Below are 25,988 nucleotides of genomic sequence, written 5' to 3'. Positions count from 1 at the left end.
TTAGTTAGCAGAGTGTGGTTAGTTAGCAGAGTGTGGTTAGTTAGCAGTGCCATGAGAGGTGTGCCTTGGGTGAGGGCTCTGTCAGGCACACAGAGCTCTCCAAGGCTCCTTGCACATCTCCAGTTACTGTTTCTGTTACCAACCTGCTCTGCTAAAAGCCAGTCTGTGTTCTGTGGTGTGGCTCTGGGCCAAACTGGGGCCACTTTGCTGGACTGAGCTGATGGTAAGAGACAAAAGAGAAAGGCTCAGTTTATCAGTGCTTTTTTGAGTCCCCATCCCCACAGCACAAAACAGACTGTCTCAAGAGGGCACAGTGGTTGCTGCCAGAGGAACCCATCCAGGACAGCCTGACCTCTGCAGGAGAGAGGCAAATGTAGTCAGAAACCATGGAATATTTTTAGTTAAAGGTTGTCCTCTTAAAAATTTGCAAGTAAAAAGATTCTCCAGGGATATTAAGATAGCTTAGTCCTGTTCATGAACACAGCCTTCTGTTGGAGTTAGGGACACAAACAGGAGTTTCTGGGGCTCTTTGCCAAGAAAGCTCAGCTGTTCATTCACTTAGGAAACAGTGGTGGCAGTGTCAGGTGTTGGTCACTACCCCTTTCTGCCAGAGGTTTGGGTCTCTAAACTGAACTCAGCAGAGTGGGATTTGTGAAGATTTCTCACCTATTTGTATGAAAATCTGTGGTTTGGGTGAACCTGCCCGTGGGAGGTGATAACAAGCTAAACTGTTGGCTTACACTGAAGCAGCTGAGGAGATTTGAATCTTTATTCTGGTGACCCTCTGAAGCTGTAATCCTCAGGAGAGGGCCATAATAAACACTGCTACAATCTGGTAACTTCTAAACTGTTGCATCTGTTTACTCAGTGAAGTTACCTGCAAATCCTCTTACTCTTAGCAGAGGTAATTTGAAATGTCAATTGGTTTTGTTATCCTCATGCTGCTTAAACCAAGTATCTGCATGCAAAGAGTTTCAAAAGGACATTGTGAGTAACTTTTGCTTTCTAGAACTATAGGCTTGAAAAGATTTTGTTTGTCTTATCTTTAAAGTCCCTGAGATAGGGCACAAAACTTGTTCTGACTTACTCATTAATCTTCCATCTCCCTCTACTTTTTTTTAATGATTGTTTGTAGCCTGTAATCCAAAGTAAAGTATAGGCTTCAAATCTAAGATACTTCAGACTTTCATTTTCTTTGAATGAATTAGCTTTCTGTAGCCATTTTCCTTCAGATCTAGCCAGAAAACTCCAGATTTTAGAGTATTGAGGTTTAGTGAGTAAACTTGAAATGTGGTAGGTTTTTGCTGCAATAAAATATCTATTTGTCTATATTCTGTGTTATAATAAGCGTGGCCGTGGGTGGATTTCTGGACAACACACTCCAGGAGAACAGAGTTGGTGGCTCTTTGTAGAATTCTGTTTTCACATTCTCGTATTTAAACATTTGGCAGAACACCAGTTAACTGAGAGCCACGTGTTTTATTAACTGCAGCAATTACACATGACACGATTTAACTTGGAAGTTCTTTTCCTCCTTTTCCTTGCAGCATTCTCTCCCACCAAGTGCTTATGCCACAGTGAAGGCCTACTCCAACTTCGATGCCGACCGGGACGCGGCGGCGCTGGAGACGGCCATCAAGACCAAAGGTGAGAGCAGGGCTGGACACAGGGCTGGCCTGCAGCAAAACACAAAAATACTGTCTCAAGACCAATGTTGTAATATCCTCACTCAAGGATACCTGTTTGAGGAGGTGTTGGATTTCTCAGACCTCACTGATGAAATCTTGACCCAGCTGGAGTTTGAACCCTGTAAATGTGTGCTTTGAATGTGCTTTTGAGTTTGTAGGCACGAGTTGTTGAAGTTATCACTGAAAGTGTCCACTTTTTCTCTCTCTTGACTCATCAGTACTTCAAATTCTACTACTTTTCTGCCACTGAGAATGAAATGTCAGCTTCTGTGGCAGAGATTGGGGACCAGGCTCTGAATCATGGATTTCTACTGGATTATTGGATTGGACGTTTCTTCTTCCTTTCAGCTCTCCAGACAGCTGCACAGGGGTGGTTTGAACACTTTTCTCCTGGGTTTTGAACTAAATGCTCATGTATCTTGTATTAATTTCGGGTCAAAGAAAGTCTTAGAAACTGGTTTGTGAAAGGAGTTTGCAGCATTTCAGGCGCAGGGCACTGTGAGAGTCCAGGCTGCTGGGGAGGCCTCTCTCTGCTGGAACCATCAGGAGTGCAGGGAGTACCAACTCCAGCTCTGAGAGCATTCCTTGGTGGTACTCCCAGGGCTGTGATCCTGTCCTTGTCCTGCTCTGGGCCACAGAGGGGGGGCCACACCTTCCAGGCTTGTTCAGGCCAGAGAGGCAACAGCTGGGTGGAGCTGCAGCTGACGAGTTTTTTGCCTGCATGTCAGGAGAGGGAGAAATTTAAAAGCCAGATAGTTTCTCATCAGAAAGAAATGCTAAGTCTTCCATCAGTGCCAACAAAGCACATGGTTGACTTGCTCTAAACTGTAAAATATTTCCCCACCCTAACAAGCAATGAAGCTTCCTTTCACAAGATTTCTTAATTTAACTGGAGAAATACCTTACTGAGGTAGGGTCAGTTGTGATTTTGAATCATTTATGGTTTGCTTTTATTTACAGAAATCCTCTTGTGAGAGAGGTGTATGTGCCATCATGTTTGGCAGAAGACGCTGTGTGTATATGTAGAGTTTTGTCTGGACTTCATAATTTTTTACAGCTCTGATTGTAGGGCAAAACTAAACCTGTCAAATATACCATCAGGCCTGCAGGATAGTACAAATTTACACATTTGAACACTCAAGCTGTTAATTACTGCAAAAGGAAATTGCAATATCTCAGGCAGTACAAAAGTTTTTCCAGTCAGGAAAGTCAAGTTCATGGCATTTTTTCACTTTCTTCCAGCAAAAATAATCGGTTTGCTGAGTTATGGTTTTAGGATAAATGGAAACATTTCATCAGAGAGATGATTTTCAACTCTCTGAACAAATAACAGGGGAACTTATTCATGGACCTGCCTGTTTGTAGGATTGAGCTGATCTCTGCTTATCAGTTTGTTGTCCAGAACCTGTTTTGAGAAGGTGACTTTAAAGGTGAGAATCTCTTAATGGTTGTGATACTGAATCTTCCACCCTAAAGAATCTCACAAAGGAAGTATTCCTGTGGAAAAGTAAGAAGCAGTGTTATGACCCTTTTCCAGGTACTGTTTCCTTGCACTTTGAATGCTTTGTGAAAGGATATTTTCATCTGCTAATTCAGAAAATGTGCTACAATGTGTGCTCTCTAAAATATACGTGGGGTTTTGCCTAAATGAAAATTCTGAATCATCCAGACAAGAACTGTTTTTTCCTATGGACAATGGTAGGAAGAGCTACACAGAGAAATTCTTCTGCAAGAACAAGTTTAAAAATATTTCTGGGAAATATCAAAGTATCTTTTGAGCCAGAGACATAACACCCATAATGAACAAACTCTATGTCCAAGCAGCTCCCATTTTCCTAGTTTGCACTGTGTGTGGAAAGTGGAAATAAGCAATGTAAGTTTTCTGAGAATAGTAAAGAGTGATATGACATGTTCATTTTGTTTTAAGACACTGAGGGAGATAACAGGTTATAAATACACATGGAAGCTGTTTTGTGGTTGAGGTGGCAACTTCAAAAAAACCAGGCACATCAGAACCAAGCATTTTGGGGGCTTTGCTCTCTGCAGGATAAAGGACTCCTGGTGTCTGAAGCCCATGTTCTGAACACCGAGGTGTGTCCCTGCTCTGTGGGTCTCATCAGAGCACCAGGTGTGTCCTTTAGAGCAGTGCTGTGGAAATGAGCCCTGCTGGAGTCTGAGCTCTGGGTATCCCTTCTATAAACAGTGCCTGTATGAACAGGGTGGGGTTTGCCATCAGAGCAGGCTGCTTTGGCCCCAGAAATTATTATCCAGCTGTTCCTCAGCCATGGAAACTCCCAGAATCAGAGTCATCAATTCTGTTTTGGTGGTTGTATGTGAAATGGGTAAAACTTATTTTACAACCTAAACAACAGCTGTATGTTTGTTTCAGATGAAGATCTAGGACAGAGTTCTGCTCTATATAATATCTAAATATTTCAGCATTTATTCCCACTGTTGAGGTTCTTTCCTCTGAGGTTGATTGGCCATCTATGTACCTGTGCAGGATCTGTGGAAAATACTGGGATGTGTTTGTTGGGCCTCAGATCTATCTGCAAAACCTGTACTGGACAAAGACATTGTCCAGCCCTTTTCTGGGCTTTGAGTGGAGCTATTTAAGTGCAGGGGGGATATATATATATATCCAATAGCCTAGAAAGGGGAATGTGCAGGAATGGCTGCAGGTGATGTCAAACCAGTTTGCAGTTAGCAATCCTACAACCCAGAGGTTGTATAATGCAAATAACTTGTTACAGTCCTGGCTTGTTCCTTTTGTAATAAATGTCATGACTGTGTTTCCTTTTTATGCTGTTTAGTGTTTCTGTAGAAATTCATCTCATGCCTCAGCATGTCCTTTGTAAATGCTGGCTTTTTGCTGTATAGGACAAGAGGCTGTTTAATTTCTGTACAATGCTCTGTTGTGCCTTGTGTATAGATTAGCTGATGTACATGAGCCTAAACAGAGGAAACTAAGTAGAACAGCACTAACAGAGCTTATGTTAGGTTTCCTTTTCATTCTTTTATAGCAAAGACAACTGCTGAAGTGCCCCTCTTCTCTTTCAGAGTTATTCCCTTTCACTGAGACTTTGTGTGCTTCAAGTACTTGTTAAATAATTTTGTCAAAGTAGGTTGTGAATAATTAAGTCACTTGCAACCTTTTATTGAGGTCCCATGGGATACCTTTTTTCCCCCATGACTGGCAGACTTCCAAAAGATCTACAATAAATTCATTCTATCTACACATTAGTAAAACAATGATGAAATGTAAACCAATGAGTTCAGTCTTACAGAAAGGTCTTCTGTTTATGTGGTATATTCAGCATGCCCATACCTTTTAGCAGAGTTTTTGATGTTATGAAGTAAAAGTTTTTAGAGGAAACCTGCTGGCTGCTGGTGAGGGAGGATAGTGCCAATTAATCCCTCAAAGTGCATCAGTCACATATTCCAGGTATTAGAAGTATCACTAAAGAAATATCTCCTGCAACATGGTTTGGGTTTGGTGAAATCTCGCGAAGCAAAATAGCAGAGCTGAAATTACATCTGGTTTTATCTAAATTTTTCCCTTTGACTCCAGTGGGATCAGGATTTTTCCAAGGAAAATAAGACCCTGCAGAGCATGAGCTCAGTCAAACAGTGCCAGGACTGTGCTGGTACCAGTTGAGGCCTCCAAGGGGCCGATCATGTACATCCCCCATCCGTGGGCTGGGGGAGCTGCTCCCCATCCCATCCATCCCTGCTGATCTCTGTAGGACCCAGGTGCTGTTGGGACACAACCAGTTCTGGTGTTCTGCCCATGCTGTGTTTGAAAATGAATTTCAAGAGAGTACATTTGTAGTAAATGAGCTGAGTGAATGTGTGCAGACAGAAAATATGTCAGCCCTGTGCTCTGTTGTCCTGGACAGTTCAATGACTGTCCATATCATCCAGAACAATGCTGCTGCTCTTGGTGTGGCCCATGGAGATTCAACTGGAGTGTCTTCTAAACCAAAAAATGAAAAACCCCAAGTGATCCTCTTGGTTATATTTATTTCCTCTCCTTTGCTGATTGAGCCACAACACTGCCACAGATTGCCTCTTTCAAAAGAGGTGTTATTCGTCACAATTTTTCTTTCCGTGGCCCATTGATAGAAATACAGTGATAAAATCTGCCTAGCCAAAATAAATGTGGAAATAAATTTCTGTTTGATTGCCTGAAACTTGCAGAGATTTTAGTGAACAAAGAGAAGTGTTTGAGCTGCTGTCCTGCCCTGCCCCACCTCAGCAGATGTGAGTCAGCATCCTGTCCGTGCAGCAGCATTCCCAAGTGTGAGATACAGGCACTCACTTTCCCTCAGTGCCAGAGCAATGAGTTCACTTCATTTTTCCATCCACAAAGCATAGCCTAAGAAACTTGGCTGCAGTCACTTGGGGCCTGCTAATTTATCACAATTGTGATATGAGAAAACTCGAAAATGTCATTTCTCTCTTTTCAATGCCAAGAGTTGCTTACATTTAGAATTTATTAAAAAGCTTAAGACATTGGCCTGTGCTCTGCTGAAAGGTCCAATGTCTGTGTGTGGCCGTTTCTGGACTGGGAGAATTTGTTTTCTTTTATAAAGTGGGAACACTTGAAAATGTGCAGGAGTAGGTTGTGGCTGACATGTGCAACCAGCATGTTTGCAACCCAAAATTTGTAACTTAGACACATGATGCTGTCCAGGGCCTTTTGACATCATTTGCAGGTCAAACTGTGTGAGTAAGAGCAGCAGTGCTGTAGGTCTGCCCTGAGCACGAGCTGAGGACACCAGGCTGAGTGTAGTATTTCAGCAGGAAAAATGTGGTGAAGAAGAAGAAAGGAATTTTGGATTTGACCCATAATTTTAGATCGTGCAGCTAGGGACTAGATGGCCTTTTGCAAGATTCACACTTGATATGATTGCTTTTTATAATATCTGTTGCAGTTCTTTGTTTCAAGTTGCTGTGAGGTTGCGTTGGGTAATAGGGAAAATAAATGTAGCTGGATTCTGGCAGGGATCTGAGTCCTGCTGGTAGCTGCTGATCCAGTCCTTACTTTCTGGCTTTTTTAATGAAAAAATCATCTTTTGTAGTGACCTGTGTGCAAAAGTTAAAGATACTATTCATAAGCCTTGTAATAAATGGAGAGACCCGAGGCCAAACTCTGGGCTTGTTCTGACCTGTGGAGCAGAGCCCCCTGTTTGCTTCAAAACCTCACCAGAAAACAGATTACCTGTTACCTTTTACCTTTCTGTTCCAGAAGAATATGCACTGTATTAGACATGCAATATTTAGGAAGAGTTTTGCCACTTCTAAGTCAACGTGGAAATAGTCCAGAGCAGGTGGTTCCACAGCACAGCTGAGGGTTCAGCTTGATATTTGATATCAGCATGAGAGCTGTGCCAGGTGTCTCCTCTGTGCAGCCATTTATGAGCTCTGCTGACTGCTCTGTTTGGAAGATGTTGTTCCCTGGCCATCACTTCCAGCTGTGCTGGCATTCTCCACACAGCTTTGTTTAAGCAATAATGTACATAAATACAAATGGACATTTTACCTGGGGGCTGAAATCAGTGACACAGGCACAAACGTGCACGGGAGAACTGGGGAAGGGCACTCAAATTCTTTCACTTGTTCATTTTTACAAAGCATTCTAAGAAAAGTTTATAAGTGTCCTACAAAAACAGAGTTGTGTTTGCTGTTTTAAGCAAAGTTAGAAAATTAAATGCAAAATTAGATTTTACCTGAGCAAGCTGGTGTGTCCTCACCCAGGCCCTTTGGAGATTCCAACCACCTGCCACAGATGTGCCTGGACTGACCTTTGCAGTTCTGTTCAGACACATCCAGTGTAAAAGTGTGCTGCTTTTCCTATTTGTTATTCCAACTATTTTTTCCTTGGCTATTTTATATCTGTGGCTAAGAAGTCTTTTTTTTCATCTTGTGGCAGGGGAGCTTGCTTTTCTAAACATGTTCCTTTGAGTGATGGAGATTGGCTTCTTGCAAGGGCAGTTCCTGTAAAGTCTCACAGTAAGAGAAAGTGTTTAATAGCACTTGAATGCTTAGTTAAGGGAATGTACCTCAGCTTGTTGGGCTTCTCTGTTGGTGTGAATAAACAAAGGGTGGCTGTCCTTGTAGAGAGCACTGGGAGAGACAGGGATGATTGCAGGGTGTGGGGATTTATGTCCATGGGGTCAGAGCCCGATCACAGGATACAGAATAAGTCAGATGCTTCAGGTTCATCTCAAGAAGCCCAAGAGCTTCCAGTCCAACAAGGCTCTGGGGTATCCACTGAGCTGCCAAGACCAAGCTGCAGGTGAGAGTTGTGATCAGAGGAAGAACTGCCAGGCAAAGAATTCAAGTTTGGGAGAATCCAGTTAGAAAGCAGCAAGTGAGGTGGGGAAAAGGAGTGGGAATGTGACATGGAAGTCAGTAGCAGTAGGAGGAGCAAGAGGAAAAGTCCCAAGGTGCTGCCTGCAGTGAAAGAGCAGAGTGGCAAGTGGCTGTGTGTGGGAAGGGACATTGGGAAATCCTGCCTTCCGTGCAACAGCAGAGCCTTCTCCCTGTGCACTGCCCTGCCCTGATGGCACTGCAGGATGTGGAGCTGGGGTGAGCATTCGCTTCTGTTACAGCCAGAGGATCTAACCCTGGATGCTGCTTTGGCTCTTAACTTGCAAAAAATCTGAATGAGCTCCTTGCATTCAGCTGCAGCTGCGTTGAAGTGCATGGATTGGGAATGCTGCACTTGAAACTAAACCTTCACTGACACGTAGTTCACTTGTCTGAAAGATAAGTTGGGAGTTTGAGCACCCAAGTCCTCTGGGCCTGTTGGTTACAGCTCAGAATGGATCTTTCAGTGAGCATTTCAAAAAAAGGAGCACATAATTCTTCCAGTGTCAAAAAAACCCTTTTGTCTCCTGAGCCTCAGAGCTGCTGAGAGAACGAAATACACTTTATTTTCACATTTTTATGTTTGGAATGATAGGTTAAATGGGTTAAGCAGAAAATATAACTGCTTTATTAAGAAACCTTAATTGAAAACACTCTACTGAAATGACAGGGCAGACTTTAATAAGTACAAGTTTGTGTCAGTTTTAAGGTGTGTGTTCTTGAGCAACCTTTTGCAGAATTGTGTGTGCCTGAACACAAGTGCACAGACTCCCAAGAGAGGCAGAAGACAGGGTAGCAAAGCTGGTCACCAAGCAGACTTGGAGGTGTGCTGCTGCCTGTGTACACCAAGATCTGCATCTCCTCGAGAGCCTGGGCTGTGACTGGTTGTGCTTCCTCCAAGGCCAGGATGTGACAAATACTAATGAGAGCGTTGGGCTCTGCTGCAGACAGCACAGTGCTGTGCTGTGAGTGTTGGAGAACATCTGGATACACAGAGAACCGTGCCAGGAAAGGTGCTTTAACTGTGTCTCACATCTCTGTAGGTGTGGACGAGGTGACCATCATCAACATCCTGACAAACCGCAGCAATGAGCAGAGGCAGGACATTGCTTTTGCCTACCAGAGGAGAACCAAAAAGGTAGGAAAATATAAACAAATACTAATTATTCAATATTTTTCTTGTGGACAGTTTGATTTTTTAGGGTTTATCTTTTCTCTGAAATGAAAAAACTTGCATCTGCTTTGTCCATGCTGTCACCATTTAGGACTGGTGGAACTTCCAAATGTGTTGAGTATGCACAGCTGGGACTGCAATCTGTTGGAGGCAGTGGTTTCCCAGCACCTCCAGAAGTCACAATGGGAGCCACAGGATTCCCTTGTGCAATATGATAAACAATACTGAAAAGTCATTGGTGTGAAATGCCTCCATTTGAAGGAAAAGATGAAAGGGAGATGCTTTTGGGGATGGATTTTTGTTTGTGGTTTTGTTTGGGGTTTTTTTGGGGGATGTTTGGGTTTTTGTTTATTTTGTTAAGACAACCCAGCATAAGGGAAGGGTTCTGTTTCTGTTCAGAGCTGGCTTAGCTGAGGAAGGACTGCAGTCAGCTGTGCTATGAGCACTGCAAATGTGAGCCAAGTGATTGATGAGTCAACTGTCACTAAATCCTGTCAGAAATACCTTGGGTACTGATCTATTGATGGAGAGAAATCTGTAAAATGTGTGTAGAATTCTGCACAGTGAGTCTTGCTATCTGGAAGGCAGGAGCTCTTCTCTTTTGAAGTTGTCAGAATCTTACCATAGTCGAAGTTTCATGCCCACAATAAAGAGGAACCTTGTATAGAGTTCAGACTGTGATGGATGTATCTCTTCCAGGTTTGCCAGACCCCAAATGGTAGTCCTCCAACAGCAGCCCAGAATACTCATCTGAACCCAAATGTAAATGTAGAGTTAAATTTTGGAAGTTCACCAGCTTTGCTGCATGGCTGATTAGGCACATGCAGAGGCACACAGGGGTTGGACACGTGCATGTGTGCCCACATCTGCACCCCTGGGGTCCTGCCCTTGGGCACTGGGAGAGTGAGTCCTGCACAAGAGTGGGCCCTAATTGTGAAATGTGTCACCTAAAGCTTTGTTAAATGTTTTGCATGACCACAGAAATGCACAGTCAAGAAAATCTGCAACTTTTTTCATCTGTTTCTCTCTCACCTTTTTTCCTTGCTGCAACCCAAGAGCAAACTGAATTTATCAAGTTTAACGAGTGCCAAAGAATAAACCAATCTGTAGAAACAATGGGAATTTGCAGTAGAAACCACTGAGAGAGATAAACACGAGAGGAGGCAGTGGGATATGAAAAGACACGTAGGTACATCTTCTAGGGACAGTGTCTCGTGGTTTGCTTTGCCGATGGGTTGTGCAGTTTTGGCTGGCAAAGTCTTGTGTTGTTCTAGGCTGCTCGTTTTGTTTGTTGCAGGATTTATCAACAGATCATAGTTTTTAAATGTCACATATCTACCTGCCTTTTAATTCCTTTGAGCTGAGCAGTGTCTGATGGAAACTCTTGGTAAGCTTGAGGAATCTTTCCCCATCCCTGGTGTCAGTGGAGCTCCCAGTGCAGACTGGGTATTCTGCATGTGTGTCTTCATGTGTGTCTGGTCAGTCCTGACTGCCACCAGTAATCCCTGACCTTGAAATGAACTGCTTATGTGCAGATGCTCCCCGGAACACTTAGGAAAACACTTTCCATTTGCTATTTATAAATAATTGATTGCTGGGTTGAGATGAGGGAGGGGGGCTTGGACTAGGGAATTGGATTTTGGGGCTCTCAAACCATGACAGTCAGTCACTGCTTTCTGCTTCTCCCTTAGAGCACTCTGAGCCCTGGCAGAGAATGGCAGGGTGGAGACCCTGCTGGCCTGGCAGGGGCAGAAGACCTTATTCCTCCAAAAACCCGCTAATATGAGGGCAGGTGCTTGGCTTAGTTAAAGTGTTTAGTTACAGTTATTTTAGTAAATGATCAAATGGTTTGGGTTGGAGGGCATCTTGGGGTCCCAAGGTGGACACTGTCCACTAGACCCAGTTGCTCCAAGCCCCATCCAGCCTGGCCTTTGAACACTTCCAGGGGTGGAGCATCCACAGCTTCTCAGGCAGCTCGTTCCCTACAATTTATTCCAGAGATATGTGGTGGTGTTGCTGCTTCATCTTATGTCTGAAGAACCTGTTGTCACACAAAGGATGGAGCACTGGATCCAACTGTTGTACTAAAATGCATCTTAGACTAAAGCAGGTAGATTCCCCAAACCCACATTCAGTCCCTTGTCAATCCATGCAGGGAGTGAACACAGTATTACACAGATGAGTGCCTGCATTAACTGGGTGACTCTGGAGATTAACTCCATGCCTTGGCTCTTTATCTCTCTGGCACAAACTTCCCTGCAGTCCAGCTGAGCTCCCTTTGTCTGCCCCCTGCTCCCCTGCCTCCCCAGCACACATTGTTAGTGGGGAAACCAGCAACTGAAAGGCAGCAATTCCCTTCTGAATGCTGCAGATTTAACTTCAGCTTGGGGAATACCTGGATCTGGGTGAACCTCAGGCTTGATCCAAGGGGTTTCAACTTTGTAACACACTACGGTGAAGCTGATAATTAGAATTATTCTAGTTGCATCTGAAACCTGCAAGAGGACGTGGCCTCTGGCTTTCTTTGCTGCAGGTTGGCAAGCATCCTGTCAGTGAACATACCTGACTGTTTCTTTCCCTAGGACTGGCTGACAATTAACAGTAGGGATTTTAGCTACAATCTTCTGAGAGTTTCCTTGAAGACAGGAGTCATTTTTCTGTGCTCAGGGATGATTTCTTTCTCTGGAGCTGAGCTGTTTGGGAGCTGGGCCTCGCAGTGGAGTAACTGTGCAGTCAGTTTTCCAATGTCTTAGCTAGTCAAGGGCTGGGACAATAGATAAAAACACACAAATAATACAGTGCCACTGGGAAAACTCTGGGAGTAAGATGGAGAAGCACTGACCACAGGGAGTCAAACTCAGATCCAGCTGGGCTTGTTAGTTCCAACAAAGCATCAGTGCTTCAGGACTGGGGCAGAGCTGCTCAGATGTGTCTGCACTGTGCTTCCCAACACTTTGTCAGCCACTGGTGCATTTCTTCTTATTTTCAGAGGATTAGAAAAAAGCTCCTTTGCCCTAATTTCTCTGTTAGGCTTTCACAGAAGGAGAGCTCTTTGTATTCTGTTTCCTTGTCAATTGTGTCAGAAACACTGTTGCAGGCTTGGAGACTTAAGCACGGCGGGTTAAATTCTCTGGAGATCAGAAGTGAGCTTTAATTTTTTTTCCTTCCATTGTCCCTCCTATTTCACAGGAACTTTCTGCAGCACTCAAGTCTGCTCTGTCAGGTCACTTGGAGGCAGTGATCCTGGGCTTGCTGAAGACACCAGCACAGTATGATGCCTCTGAGTTGAAAGCTGCCATGAAGGTAAATAAGCTTTGAAATTTAAGGTTCTCAGTCTGATATCACTGTCTCAAGAACAAGTATGGACTTCATACCCCAGGCTGCAGTTTCCAAACATGTCCAATGATTGTTATTTTGTTTTAGTGCTACAGTTTAAGTATCCTTAGCTGCAAGGCATCCAAAATGAGAGAAATTCTGGAACCATGTGATTTTCAAACTGTGAAATAAATCTCTTTAAGGAAAAAATGATTCTTGTCAGCTCAGGAGTGACTGATAGGCTGCTCTGGCTGGTTGCTGCTTTGCTGACTGCTCTTAGAAACAATGTACAGGTTCACAGTACACAAAACCATTAAGAGAGCAGCTGTTAGAGGAGCATTAAATCCTCTGCCAGCATTTACAGGCTTAAACAGCTGTTTCCAGTTACTGGGTTATTTTATCACTGATCTTGAAAGAACATCCTGTACCAGACCTGCCCCTGTGTAGAACACGAGGAGGGGCATCAAAAGGAGTCTTTGGAGAAGGAGCCCAGCAGGGAGTCCCTGTATTCCCCCCCTGCAGTCACAGGCAGGGATTGCTGGGTCAGAAATACCTGTTCTGCAGCCACTGAAACAAGGCTTGGGAGGTGCTCATGCCAGTACATTCACCTTTTCAAGCCAGATAAGGTTTGGGAACTTGTAGCTATAATCACTTAAATTCTGAATGTTTTGATCAGGTTATTATTTTAAATAATTAAGAACAAGTACTAAGGTATGTCTATTGAAATTCAGAACAGGAACAGAAAACCCAAATAATTAACTTCTCCAGACAATTAGAAGGGAGTTAAAAAACTAAGAAGAAAACAAAACCATTCCCTCCACTAAACACAGGCATAAACACACTACACACACCCCACAAAAAAACCCTTAAACTCCTAAAACCAAAAACCCAACCCACTGTGGAGCTGGTAACTCTTCAGCTGTGGGCCAAACCCCTTGTTTGAGTTATCAGCTGCTGCCCTCTTCTGGCTTAAGTACAGCTTATCCATAATTTATTGGGAATCACTAGTCTGGGAGGTTTTTTTGTTTTAATGTCTTCCACCTGAAACACGATATTTAGCATGACCACGTGCCATTTATGTTGTATTTACAGCCCAAGGACCAAGCAGTGGCCTCAGAGTGGCCCCAAATGTAGACTGTTCTGCTCCCCCATGGGTTGCTGTTCCCAACTCCCCAGCATCTGCTCTGGTGCTTGGTATTTGCTGAGCTCAAGTCTGGCTGGATACATGACAGCATTATAAGCTCTGACATGGGCACCAGAGTTGGGTAAAGCAAAGTTATCGCTGAGGAGTTAATTATTTGTCTGTTACACATTCTTGCAAAGTAATTTAAAAATATTTAGAAGATCATACCTGTTGTTGGCCTTCATTTCTTCACCGGATACCCATTAGAACCATTCTGTGGCAAGCTGTCCTACTTTTCTTAGCTTTAAGCCATTTTTATAAAATTACTTGGGTTTACTCTTTTTTGCTTGTTTGTTTGTGGTTTTATTTTTTTTGGGAGGGGGGAAGTTGGGGGGGTTTTTTTGTTTGTCCCCCTCTCTTCTCCCTTCAGTAGAGACACTTTATCCAAAGGGTAGTTTTCCACATAATTGCCTCCATTTTCCACATGCTAAGGACTGCATCATGAGGTCTTTTCCCAAGATGTTACTGCTCTTGGAGTCCTGTGGAAATGATGCCCATTTTTGCCACATACCAATGACATTCTGTTATCAATGGGCATCACGAACAGCATCCTAACAGGATTTATAAACACGTTTTCCTCCTGTGCTCCCAGTGGACAGAACACAATCACACTTAGGCCATGAGAAGCTGAACTTACCCAGCTGTGCTGGTGGGGAGGCCACTGGGTGTCAGACACACAGCAAATGCTCACTGCCCAGAGATCTCAGGGTCTCAGAGCCCCTGGAGGAGTATCTGGCAACTAAAAGTGTTCCATATATTGCTTCTCAGAGCAGCTGGCAAAAAATATCCCTGAATGGCTGCGAAACTGTTGGAGTGGAAGAGAGGATGTCTGTACAGTGTCTCTAAACCATTTCAGCAAGCCTGTTCATTTGTAGCTCCTGACTGAGTCTGGGCTGTGTTGCAGGGCCTGGGAACTGATGAAGATACACTCATTGAGATCATCTGCTCGCGAACAAACCAGGAGCTCAGTGAGATCAACAGAGTCTACAGGGAAAGTAAGTTCACTGTGCAAGTGTCCCTGTCCTGTGGTTTTACACCGAGTTTCCTGGATGAGTTCCTGTCAGTGGGTCATTATTAGACAGCTTACCCAAATCTGCTCTCAGTCTCTGGCAGTTGGACATAACTTGTTGTACTGGTGTCCTGTGTGTGTTTTATAATTCCATCTTGTTGCTCAGTAGCAAACAGATTAGAGAATATTTACCACTCCCACAAGTTGTCTAAATGAATTCCTTCTATAAGCTCCCAGCATTCTATGCATAGTGACAGAAATAATGATGTTAGGTTTGTGGATTCTGGCATCACTTATGTAGTAAGTAGGTGAATCTGAAATCCACTGAAGCATGCTGGTAAGCTTGTTGGGTAGATCTGCCAGGAAAGACATGAAATAAAACTTCATTAAAGCATATATTCAGTTTTTCAACTTTTCTAAAGCATGTTACCTGATGGAAGCTAAAATTCATAGTTGATTGTCAGTAGGTATGAGTGCTCCAAGATCCATCCTCAGAAAGATTACTTGTCCTGTAATATTCCTGGTGTTTTTACATGGGCCCGTTCTTGTTGGGTTTATCACAATTCAGCTGTCCTGTTGTTTACCTTGAGCTTCCAGCTGAGCTTCCCCACAAACAGCCTGAAATGCAGCAAATCACTGTGTGCTGGGACACACAGGTTGTCAGGCACTGCTGGTGAGGTGCTGGCTGAGCCAAAAAGGACAAGCAAAACCAATAATCATAAGGGCCAGCATCAAAAGAAATAATATGTATTGGCAAAGAGAGTGTTGTTGCTGTAGATGAGGTTGCTGTTGGAAAAAGAAGAGACTGTAAAAGGTATGACCACTTGGAAAGCAATGAAAATGTTTAGACACCAGAGCAGATTCCTTAGATTTATCCTAAAGGCTTTTGGTCTCTTGCATTCAACCTGTAGCTGTAGTTGTCCAGTCCTAAACCCACGAGATGAGAAGGCCTAAATGCTTTGTTTATCAAACAAGCAAACGTCAATTGGTAGCTAAGAATGATCTAGCAGGACACTGAGCTTAAAACAATATTCCCCCTCATTTTAGTAGTCCCAGGTTCTCCTGGTCTCTTCCCATGGCAGGCTGCTGGTCCTCATGCCTGGCTGGTGGCAGCGTTGGGTTTGATGTAGGCAAGCCTGCATTCATTTGCATCGTCTTCCACATGTGACTTAGGTTGTAGCTGTTCATTTATGTGCATAAAACACAGTAATTAGCAGCTGGTTTCCTTGTGAAGGTGTATTTGTAGGACACCATTTAATGGAAAAGAATGTTGTGTCTTCTAGTGTACAAGACAGAGCTGGAGAAGGACATCATATCAGACACATCTGGTGACTTCCGCAAGCTCATGGTTGCCCTGGCCAAGGTGGGTCTGCTCATGTTTTTCCACATTTCCTAAAGTGCCTGTTCTTTGGTAACTGCCTGATGGCTGCCAGTAAAACACTTCTAAATTCACTTTGAAATTTCCCTGTATTTTCACTGACTTTAGGGGAAAAACTATTCCAAGTTGAAGGGCAAACTGTTTTGACAGAAATGCAGCGTTAATAGCAGCAGCTTCATAGTGGGGATGGAGCATTCAGTTATTCATTTATCAAAGTTAGATTAAAAAATTAAAAAGAAAGGAATATGCACATAGCACACTGCTTACATTCTGTGAAACCTCTTCTAAATATCCTGATATCCTTGTTTGAAGGGCAAAAGGTGTGAAGATACCTCGGTGATTGATTATGAGCTGATTGACCAAGATGCCAGGGTAAGTGCTGCTGGTGATCATTAAATATCTTCAGTTGCTCAAGCTTTGGGGGACACCAAATGTACAAATCCTGTGGCAGTGGAGAACCTTTGTGGCAGTAGGGGGGTGTGTGTCAGATTGTTTGCACTGTGATGTTGGCCTGGCATCAATGTATTGGTATCACCTGCAATCCTGGTACTGCAGTCAGCAGTTTTCACAGGCCACGTACCCACCAGAACCTCTGCAGGAGCTCTCTGGTATTTCCTTAAGCATGTGAAGAGAGAGCCTTTAACAAAAGGAAACACTGACATTGCAATGAACTCAGTGGCTTCTAATGCTTGTTTGGTACATCTGTGTCTGCCAGGAGCAGTTCTGCTGAGGGACACAGAGCTAAATACAGAGGAGAACTGTAGATAGTGGTAAATCCAAAGTATTTAGTCTCAGTTTCAGATTAGATCCATAGATGTTGTCCTGGTGACCTGCCCAACCATGTGTCCTTTTGTTTCTCCCACAGCCACAGTTCCAGTAGTGCTTGTTTTTCCAATCAGGAAATTATTCACATCTCCTCATTTTTACAATTTTGCTTTTCCTTCTAACCCCAGGACCTCTATGATGCTGGTGTGAAGAGAAAGGGAACTGATGTTCCCAAGTGGATCAACATTATGACTGAAAGAAGTGTCCCCCACCTGCAGAAAGGTACTCTTCAAGATTTTTTTTTTTCTGTAAGAGAAAGTTACAATGAAATGGGAACTATTTTGTCCCAGATATGATTGAAATGAGCACAAGAAGCAGTCATGAAACATATGAGATGTTGTAAATCTTAATTAATGTTGAAGATGTTAATTTTTAAAAAAACCAGTTATTTCTGTGGATGTATTAATCTCACATTTTGCATAGGTGCACAGCTCTTTTTTACACAAGTGTAACAATGCTCAATTATATGTCACATACACTGAAAACAAAAATGTTACAAATCTAGAAAACATGGTTGCAGGAGACCTTGAGAAGTCCTTCAGCTCTTCCCTCTGTGCCAGGGTAGCTTAGTCTACATCATGTGTTTAAATCTGACAGTGCAGGCTCTCCAAAGCTGCTCTGAGATTGCTGTAAGCAGCACATGGGAAAAGCCATTGGAAGACCCTTCAGGGCCTAAATCCCTGTTGTTTCAAAAAATACTAGTACAGGATTATGGTGGTATTTACCAGATTATGGAGGTGTTCAAAGAAAACAAAAAAGCCATGGCATGGGAGCTTTACTATTAGCTGGGCTGTGTTTAAGATGAAGTTCTCAGAAGGACTCAAATAGATATTTTTTGATCACATGTCTCTGCACTGCTGTCTCTGTTCTTGCTTTGGGTGGTTATTTTTGCTGGTTCCTGGCCTGGTTTTGGTTTCACCCATTTTCTCTCTCGTGCCAGTGTTTGACAGGTACAAGTCCTACAGCCCCTATGATATGTTGGAGAGCATCAAGAAGGAGGTCAAGGGAGATTTGGAGAATGCTTTTCTTAATCTTGGTGAGTTGCCCTGAAGTAAAGTCTGCCTTTATACAGAGTCTTTCCAGTGCTCTTGCAGTGTATCATGGTAAGGAATGGGGCCCAGCTTCACCCTGCTGGATGGGAAATAATCAAGATGTGCTGGTGTTATTGGATCGACTGGTGTATTTTAGGATATTGCAGGTATTGAGAAGTAGCTTATTTTTGCCCTTTGCAAAGTACAAACTGCTTTCTAGATTAAAATAAATTCCTGTGTGTTGTGATCTGCCTGTAGTTCCACTTTTATTTGATACAGAGGCTTAACGTTTGTTTCCCCAAGCAAACCAAAAGGTTGAAACTGTAGCTGAGCACAGTGAGCATTCGACATCAACACGGGCTGGAGAAGGAACAGGGGTGAGAGGAGAGGCCAGGCAGGCAGTGGGGGACGAGAGGGGCTGGTGGGGGAGCTGGTTTGACACTGAATTCTCTGAAAGGGAGAGGCAGGTGTAGGGCTGGGACTGTGCCATGGGGTGAGGATGACAAGGATGTCACCGTGTCTGAGAGGGGGCTCTCGAAGAGGGAAATCCATTGCAGACTAAGGGTGAACTGGGAGCTCTGAAATGCAAATGGAGTATAAACAGAGCTCAGCCTTGAAAGGGAGGCTTCCTGTGGATTAGCATACAAGGAGTGATTCCAGAAGAGGGATTGCTTATAGAAGAGGAAGAAGGAGTTGTGGAATGTGTGGAGGAGGTTTAGCATTCCAAAATGACACCAGCCATGGAGGGAAATACCTTCTCAGAATGTAAACATTTGTGGCTCAGTCACAGCCAAACAACTTCTAAGTAACAGCTCAGGTAAAAATGATTTCATTTCCTCTTTTGGAGGAACTTTTGCTGAAAATCTTATTTTGACTACTTATCATATCTTTCAAAATGGCTCCATTCTGTGTCCTGCTGCTCTGTGTATGGGCTGGATATTTAACTATTCTCTCTATCTCTCCTCAGTCCAGTGCATTCAGAACAAGCAGCTGTATTTTGCAGACAGACTGTATGATTCCATGAAGGTAGGGAAGACTGTTCTTTCATTATGCTATTTTTATTTTGTCATTGTTTCATCAAATTTCGATTCCTTGGGCACATTTATTCATATGATGCATGACTGGCACGTGAATAAATTAACAATTACTTAATATTGTTCAAAAGCATTTTTTAACACTTATAAGTCTGGATAATCTATTCAGATTTATCTGGTACAGGGAAGTATAGGGAAAGGTCTCATAATAATGACCAATATTAGATCAGTTGATTATAATTAGCAAAATTAGACACATCTTTTGCAAGTAACCAAGAGCCAATAGCAGAAAAAGCTGTTTATTGAAGTGCCAAAATAAGACATTAAATTTGTTTCAAAATATTTTCCCAAGAAAAGGGATGAAAGAGAAAGGCCTGGTGACAAGCACTGGGCAATACCAGGAAGGCCTCCTGGTGAACCCAAAGTGCTGCTTACAGTCTAAGCTACATTTGTGACTGGAAGCTGGTCAGCCACTGCTGACGAGAAAGGTGTACTCATGCTCCAATTCCTGGGTCATCATAACCACCTTAGTTAGAAGACTTAATTCATTATATCCTTTATTTCTACATCTCAGTTGCTGTCTTACCATTAGATGCAGTGCCTTTTTGTGGCTCTCAGCTGTTGCAGCTCAGTGTGTCTCTGCTTGCAGGGCAAGGGGACCCGTGACAAGGTGCTGATCAGGATCATGGTCTCCCGCTGCGAGGTCGACATGCTGAAAATTAAGAGTGAATTCAAGAGGAAATATGGAAAATCTCTCTATTATTTCATCCAGGCAAGTTTTTCAGCTTTTGCTTTATATCATGGACCTTTGCAGCAGTCTCTCATTGGATTAGTTGTACCACTGGAGTTCATGGGGGGTGTTTTAGAGGCTGCAGTGAGAATATTATCCATGCACTACTGAAAAACCCACCTTTAACTTCACAGTCGACAGCTGGTACAATTCCTGGCAGCCACCTGACAGTGCATGCAGGCTTTGTGCAATCAGCTGGTGTGTTCTGAGGGAAAAGTCTGTTCACCTGCCCTGATCCTCAGATCAAAAGAAAAGAAAAACAGAATTCCTCTGTGGTTGCTGAGGGAAAATCGAGCATCTAAATTACTGCTGCCTTTCATTTCAGTGCTCGAGGAGTGACTTTTAGCTAGAGTGATTTTTTTCCATTTCAGTGAGTGGACAGGGGCTATAGGTGCTAGGTTTTACTCAACTTGGTGCACAGGTAAAGAGCTTGTGCATCTGTTTAAAAATTAGCCTTCTGCCCACCCTCACAACAGCATGATACATTCTTCCTTGTGTAGATGAAGTTGAAGAAAATATTTAAGAAAAATCTTAAGCCAGAAGCTTTTCCTAAAGATGTCAATTGCAGATTATAAACAAATTTTTTAAATAGTGAACTTGATGTATGATTTTTGCAGTGATCAGTGACAAGGAACAGAATTGAGTCCTTCGGCTTCCTTTCATTGTGTTACTCTTCTTTTCATACCAAAATTTCTCTCCATTCTTGGCATTGCGAGAATGATAAATAATTTCAGTTCACACATAAGTAAAACTCAGTCTAGATAGTCCCCTCCAGGCTGACAGGGCTTAAACTCTGAATCATAGGCTGTCCCACAGGTTTGGAACATAATGCATATACTATTGTATTTTGTGACTATTCCTCATATGTATTTTGTATTTTTCTTCCCTTGCTTTACAGCAAGACACAAAGGGGGATTACCAGAAGGCACTGCTGAACCTGTGTGGTGGAGAGGACTGAAAACTGTGATGGAAGACACCCAAATCCAGAGACATGCCTTTTTTCCTCTTCATTTTACTGTAATCCTAGAAAACCCTGAGTTGCCTAGCTAGCCTTGGCTTGCCCTTGTCCCTGCCAGAGCCATGCTCCTTGTGCTTCCCCTCTGTGCGTGCCCCTCTCAGCCTGGCTCTGCCCAAGGAACCTTCCAGAGAAATGAGGTTACACATGCTTGTGAAAGGCCCTGCCTCTCTGTGCCATGTTTCTAATAAAACAGAATTTAAAATGAAGTTATGCTTTAAGACCTTTTACTTTCAGACCTTGATTTGAAAACTATGTGAACAGTTGATACATATTTTGACTTCGCCGTCCATTTTCTGTGTAGTTTTTTTCCTGTTAGGGTTCACTACTTATGGCTGAAACTTTATCTTCTTCCCTCAAGCCCTACATGTGTTTAATGATTCAATTTCTCAGCAGATCCAAACCCATTTGGAGTGCTCTGTCCAGTTCTGGGCTCCTCAGGACAAGTAAGGCAAGGAGCTACTGGAGAGAGTCCAGCAGAGGCCACAAAGATGATGAGGGGTCTGGAGCATCTCTCTTGTGAGGAGCTGGGCCTGTTCAGTCTGGAGAGAAGACTGAGAAGGGATCTCATTAATAGTTATAAATATCTCCCAGGCAGGTGCCATGGGGATGGCTCCAGACTCTTTTCGGTGGTGCCCCTGTGACAGGATGGGCAGCAATGGCCATAAACTAAAACTCAAGGAGTTCCACCTCAACAGGAGGGAGACCTTCTTTGCACTGAGGGTGGCAGAGCCCTGAACAGCTGCCCGGGGAGGCCGTGGAGTCTCCTCTCTGGAGACGTTCAAACCCCCCGGATGTGTCCCCGTGTCCCTGCTCCAGGTGACCCTGCCCGGGCAGGGGGTGGGACTGGGGGATCTCCAGAGGGCCCGTCCGACCCCAATAAACGCCACTGAAACCTGAGCCGTGTGCGAGGGGCAAATACTCTCCAACCTTTAAACCCTTCCTGTGCCTGTGCGCGAGGGGAAAACCCTCACTCCGAACCCTCCTCAAGCGCCTGTGAGTACCAGGAGTGTTCCCTGCAGCCGGCCCGGGGCGGGGTCGCTGCCCCCCGGGCTGTCGGTCCGGCGCGTTCCGAGGCGAAGAGGTGGGCGCTGCTGGGTTCCCTGAGGGGGGAGTTCCCCGCCTTCCTCAGCCCCACAGGGCCAGGGCCGGGCCGGGCGGTGCCCGAGGGAAGGCAGGGGCTGGGCCCGAGCTCCGGGGGCGCTCGGAGCTGCCGCTCCCCTGCGGGCACGGGGCTGTGGCCGCGGAGAAGCGCTCCCGCTGGAGTGCACCGCTCCTGGCTCACTGTGGCAGTGTCTCCTGACAGACACCCTGTGGAAGCCGTGCCCTGACGTTCGGAAAAAGCTTTGCTCCTTCCTCCCAGCTGGGAGCGGTGCCCGCGCCCGCCGCGCGTGAGGGCTGAGGGAGCGCCCACCCCCGGTACAGGGGCCGGCCCGGTAAAACGACCATCCCGGTACAAGGGCCGTCCTGGTTAAGGACCGTCCCAGTTAAGGGCCATCTCTGTACAGGGGCTGTCCCGGTAAAGGCTATTCCGGTAAAGGACCGTCCCGGTAAGGGGCTGTTCCGGTATAAGGGCCATTCCTGTACAGGGGCCGTCCCGGTAAAGGACCATCCCGGTATAAGGGCCGTCCCGGTAAAGGACCATCCCGGTATAAGGGCCGTCCCGGTGCTCTCTGGGCTCGGGTACCCCCATGCCCAGCACAGCTGTAACACAGAGATCGCAGAGCTGTCCCAAGATAAAATGATTTCCTCCTTTCCCAGCTGTTGCTCCTTTGGAAGTGCAGCACTGCCTGCGAGTGCCGGTCTGTTCCCTCAGCCGCTCCCCGGGGTGCAGCCCTGTTCCAGAGGCTGCTGTGCTCCTCAGAGATGATTTTGAGGCTTTTTCAATCCGCCTTTCAGACGGGAGAAGCACATGCTGCTTCATGCCACCATTAAAGAGGTGAGAGATCTTGCTTTAAATATCATTGGCTGTAGACCACAAGAAATATTTTGTGTAAAAACACTGCCGTTGATAAAATATAGGTAACTTAAATGCACAAATGACACAATTTTTCAGGAGCGGCTCCAATTTAATGCCTGATGGAGCAGTGTCATTCACACCTGTTTATAAAATGCCTCTCTGCCTAGATTTGTACATTTAAAAACTATTGCTGAGGTAGCAAATCACTCTTGGAATCTAATTAGGTAAGTCATCTCTATAAATGTTGCTTGCTCAAATGTGGCCCTGTAAAAGAAATCAAACAGCAAGCATTTCTGCAGCCAGTGGAATGAACAAGTGGAATGTGATGGCTGGCTCTGCCTCGCTGCTGCAGGAGGGTCACAATCACAGGCAGTCTCTCTTCAGGAGCACAGCCATGTTAAATAAACCAGCAGGATTTCAAAGGCCAGCACCATTTTTGCTGACTGTAGGCTAGAAAGCAAATTACTCTCCCGTAAGATCTAGAAGCTTTCTAGAAATTCAAGTTATCTCTTGGCATTGTTGATTTATTTTTTTTTAATTACTGATGTTCCAGATAGGAACAAATTTGCAAATTTGTTGATCCTGTCATTTGCTTGCAGGCCTAATACACCATCCATGGAGGTGTATTGCAAAAATCAGGTCTCCTAGGCTTTGAAAGACTGGAATACCTTGAAGAATGGTGTTTGACCGTGTTGCAATGTTGTATTAGTAAATCCCCACCTGGCAAATTGAATATACAATTCAAAAAGCCTAATCAAACTTTCAGTTGCTGATAATATAATTCAGACCATTACTCTATCTAAGACCAATTTGCCTTCAGAGAAAAAAAATTAAGCTTTGCTTCTTCCGATCTTTGCTGTCCCAAGAATGTGTGAAGAAAGGGTCCAATTTCTTTTTTATTTTAGGTCAGAACTTGATTCAGTTTCTTGTGTTTGCTCTTTAGTGTTCCCATTCCAACAAACACATGCAACAACAAAAACTTTTACACTTCACTGGCACTGTTTCTTTAACTTTCCCAAATTACACACCAAATAGCAGCAACAGGATTTCATTGGATATGTCCTCATTTCTTACCAGACCTGCTGTTTAACACAGACATTGGGATATAGAGCTGAAGAACTGTACCTTTGGGCAGGTATCAGCTTAAACCCACTAAGAAATAGTGATGTTTCCAAGATGGTGAGGTGGTTTCCTGTCCAATGCTTAAGGATGACTTTTACTGTTCCTTACAGAATTTCCACACTCGTATTTCAGAGGAATTAATCTAAGTCTGAGTCTAAACTAACTAACTAACTAAACTAACTAGGATAAGGTGTGGAACAGCTGTCAGGCCTGTACTAGGACATGATAGGTCCTTGGTGCAAAAATCCTTATTTCTGCAATTTCTAACTCCATTTGCACAGCATCTCAACATCTTATAAAAACAAGCGGTTGGTTGGTGCTGTGCACTGACAAGCAGTCATGCAAGGGGTTTTACAAGTGAGAAGCACGTTTCAAATGGTTTAATTAGATTAAGATGTAGTTCAGCCAAAACTTAAGCCAACATTTACATCCTGGTGAAAGAAAGGATTCCTTGCAAGATGGAAGCTTTAAATCCTTGCTGTTAAAATCCCTTTTTCATTAATGTCAAGAAGCTGTATATCATTTTACTTCTCAAATGGGTGGTTGCTCTCAGAACGCTGCTGTGACTGTTTATAAGGACTTTCCTTAAGTGTAGTTTTTTTGACACTGCCCTGAGGAGTGCTGAGCTCTTCAGAAGAGCAGCAGATTTTGGGTTTTGGCTGGGAGGGCAGGGTGTGTTTCTGTGTGCATCCTGTACCTTCTAGGCAAAGACAACCGTGGCTGGGTAACGTGTTCGGACCCAGGCGTTTCTGTCGGCAGGGTCCTTTGGGGCACTGAGGACGCGCTGAGAAACGAGTAATTCGGAGTGAAACTGGAGTCCTTGGAGTGCTCCCGGCGCACTGTCAGCGGCTGCTCACGAGAGGGAGCTCCGAGAAAGCGGCAGGTTCTCCTGCAGCCAAAACACAACACAACAGAAAATTGGAATCTGTCTCCCTGTATATGAACTCTGCTCTCTCCAAACATTTACATTCCCCGACTCGAAGCCTTCATGTCAAAAATTCAGTTTCATCTTCCAGTATTTTTCCCGGTATCTAAAACTCACGATCTGCTCTGAAATAATTCCCCAATTTTTATAATTGCTCTCTTTAGACGCAGGCAAACTGAACGATTTCTTATGTTCTAATCATGTTATGAATTTCGAAAACAGAAAGGTTTTCTACAAAGAACCTTTCAAAGAGTGGGCGAATAAAGGAATTTTCTCCCTTTTCTTTAACAGGAAGTGGTTTTGATCTTGAAATTACCTGCTGCTTCCTGATTTAAAACAGGTACACATTGTTATTTTCTCAGTAGAAAATGAAATACGTCACCATATCTTTTGCTATATTCATACTAGCACTTCAGGATTTAATTGCTAGCATTGCACACTCTGCATTTTCACTATCTTTCCTAATAATAAAACACCTGTGCCATTAAATCAGATTTTTTTAAGGAGATATTTCCAGGTACTCATGTGTATTAGCCATCCCTACCTCTCACTCTAACTGATGTGTTCACAACAGGTAATGTTTTTAAAATTGTGATACAGAAAGAATTTGTTCAATGTGACTTTGTTTGTGTTCAGCTTATGCATTGTTAGTGATAAGAAAAGGAGATATTTATTAAACTTCTTTTTAGTATGGCTTGTTTAGGATCCTGTTTAATGCTGAGCACACATACCAAAAATCCCCACCACCGTATCTGGCTATTTAAAGAGGGTGATTGTATTTAAAGACTGTAGTGTTGGTGATTCCTGATTGAATAACTACTAAATAATGTGGCCAATACTCTTCTCTCCTCTGCTAAGTGTCCTTTTCTGGCTGATTTATAAGTACTTATTTTCAGGTAATGGTTTACTTGTAAAGTGAAAATAAGCTTTAAGACTTGTGAAGGCTATTTCTAAACATGCACAGAACTTATCTGAAAATCTGCTTTTAATATTATTATTAGTGAAAAGATACTCACTAAATCTATTTTATCACTTACATGTAGAAATCAGGATTAATGATCTGATTCAAAATAGTAATTATATTAAATTTTGAATTTATTCAGTGTTTTGCAGTTATGTTCCTTGAAAGAGAAAGGTTTATTTAAAGTAGCTTTAATACTATTT

The 25,988-nt window shown here is 43.6% G+C and overlaps 1 protein-coding gene across 1 annotated transcript in view; it reads left to right on the top strand.

Moving 5' to 3' along the window:
• The window catches only part of ANXA2 (annexin A2), a 27,915-nt gene extending 6,889 nt beyond the window's left edge, over nucleotides 1-21,026 (top strand). Inside the window, exons 3-13 of the mRNA XM_027704405.1 lie at nucleotides 1,548-1,647; nucleotides 9,107-9,201; nucleotides 12,427-12,540; nucleotides 14,640-14,730; nucleotides 16,028-16,107; nucleotides 16,435-16,494; nucleotides 17,076-17,169; nucleotides 17,888-17,983; nucleotides 18,946-19,004; nucleotides 19,662-19,784; nucleotides 20,701-21,026. Of these exons, the coding sequence (XP_027560206.1) occupies nucleotides 1,548-1,647; nucleotides 9,107-9,201; nucleotides 12,427-12,540; nucleotides 14,640-14,730; nucleotides 16,028-16,107; nucleotides 16,435-16,494; nucleotides 17,076-17,169; nucleotides 17,888-17,983; nucleotides 18,946-19,004; nucleotides 19,662-19,784; nucleotides 20,701-20,760 (972 nt within the window). The 3' untranslated portion in view covers nucleotides 20,761-21,026. The remainder of the gene's footprint in view (nucleotides 1-1,547; nucleotides 1,648-9,106; nucleotides 9,202-12,426; nucleotides 12,541-14,639; nucleotides 14,731-16,027; nucleotides 16,108-16,434; nucleotides 16,495-17,075; nucleotides 17,170-17,887; nucleotides 17,984-18,945; nucleotides 19,005-19,661; nucleotides 19,785-20,700) is intronic.
• The last annotated feature ends 4,962 nt before the right edge of the window (nucleotides 21,027-25,988 follow it).

The sequence above is a fragment of the Neopelma chrysocephalum genome, unplaced genomic scaffold (genome assembly GCF_003984885.1).
Source record: "Neopelma chrysocephalum unplaced genomic scaffold, ASM398488v2 Primary Assembly neopelma1_274, whole genome shotgun sequence".
Taxonomy (NCBI): domain Eukaryota; kingdom Metazoa; phylum Chordata; class Aves; order Passeriformes; family Pipridae; genus Neopelma; species Neopelma chrysocephalum.
Note: the sequence above shows the minus strand (reverse complement) of the source record. Positions and strands in the feature narration are given on the sequence as shown.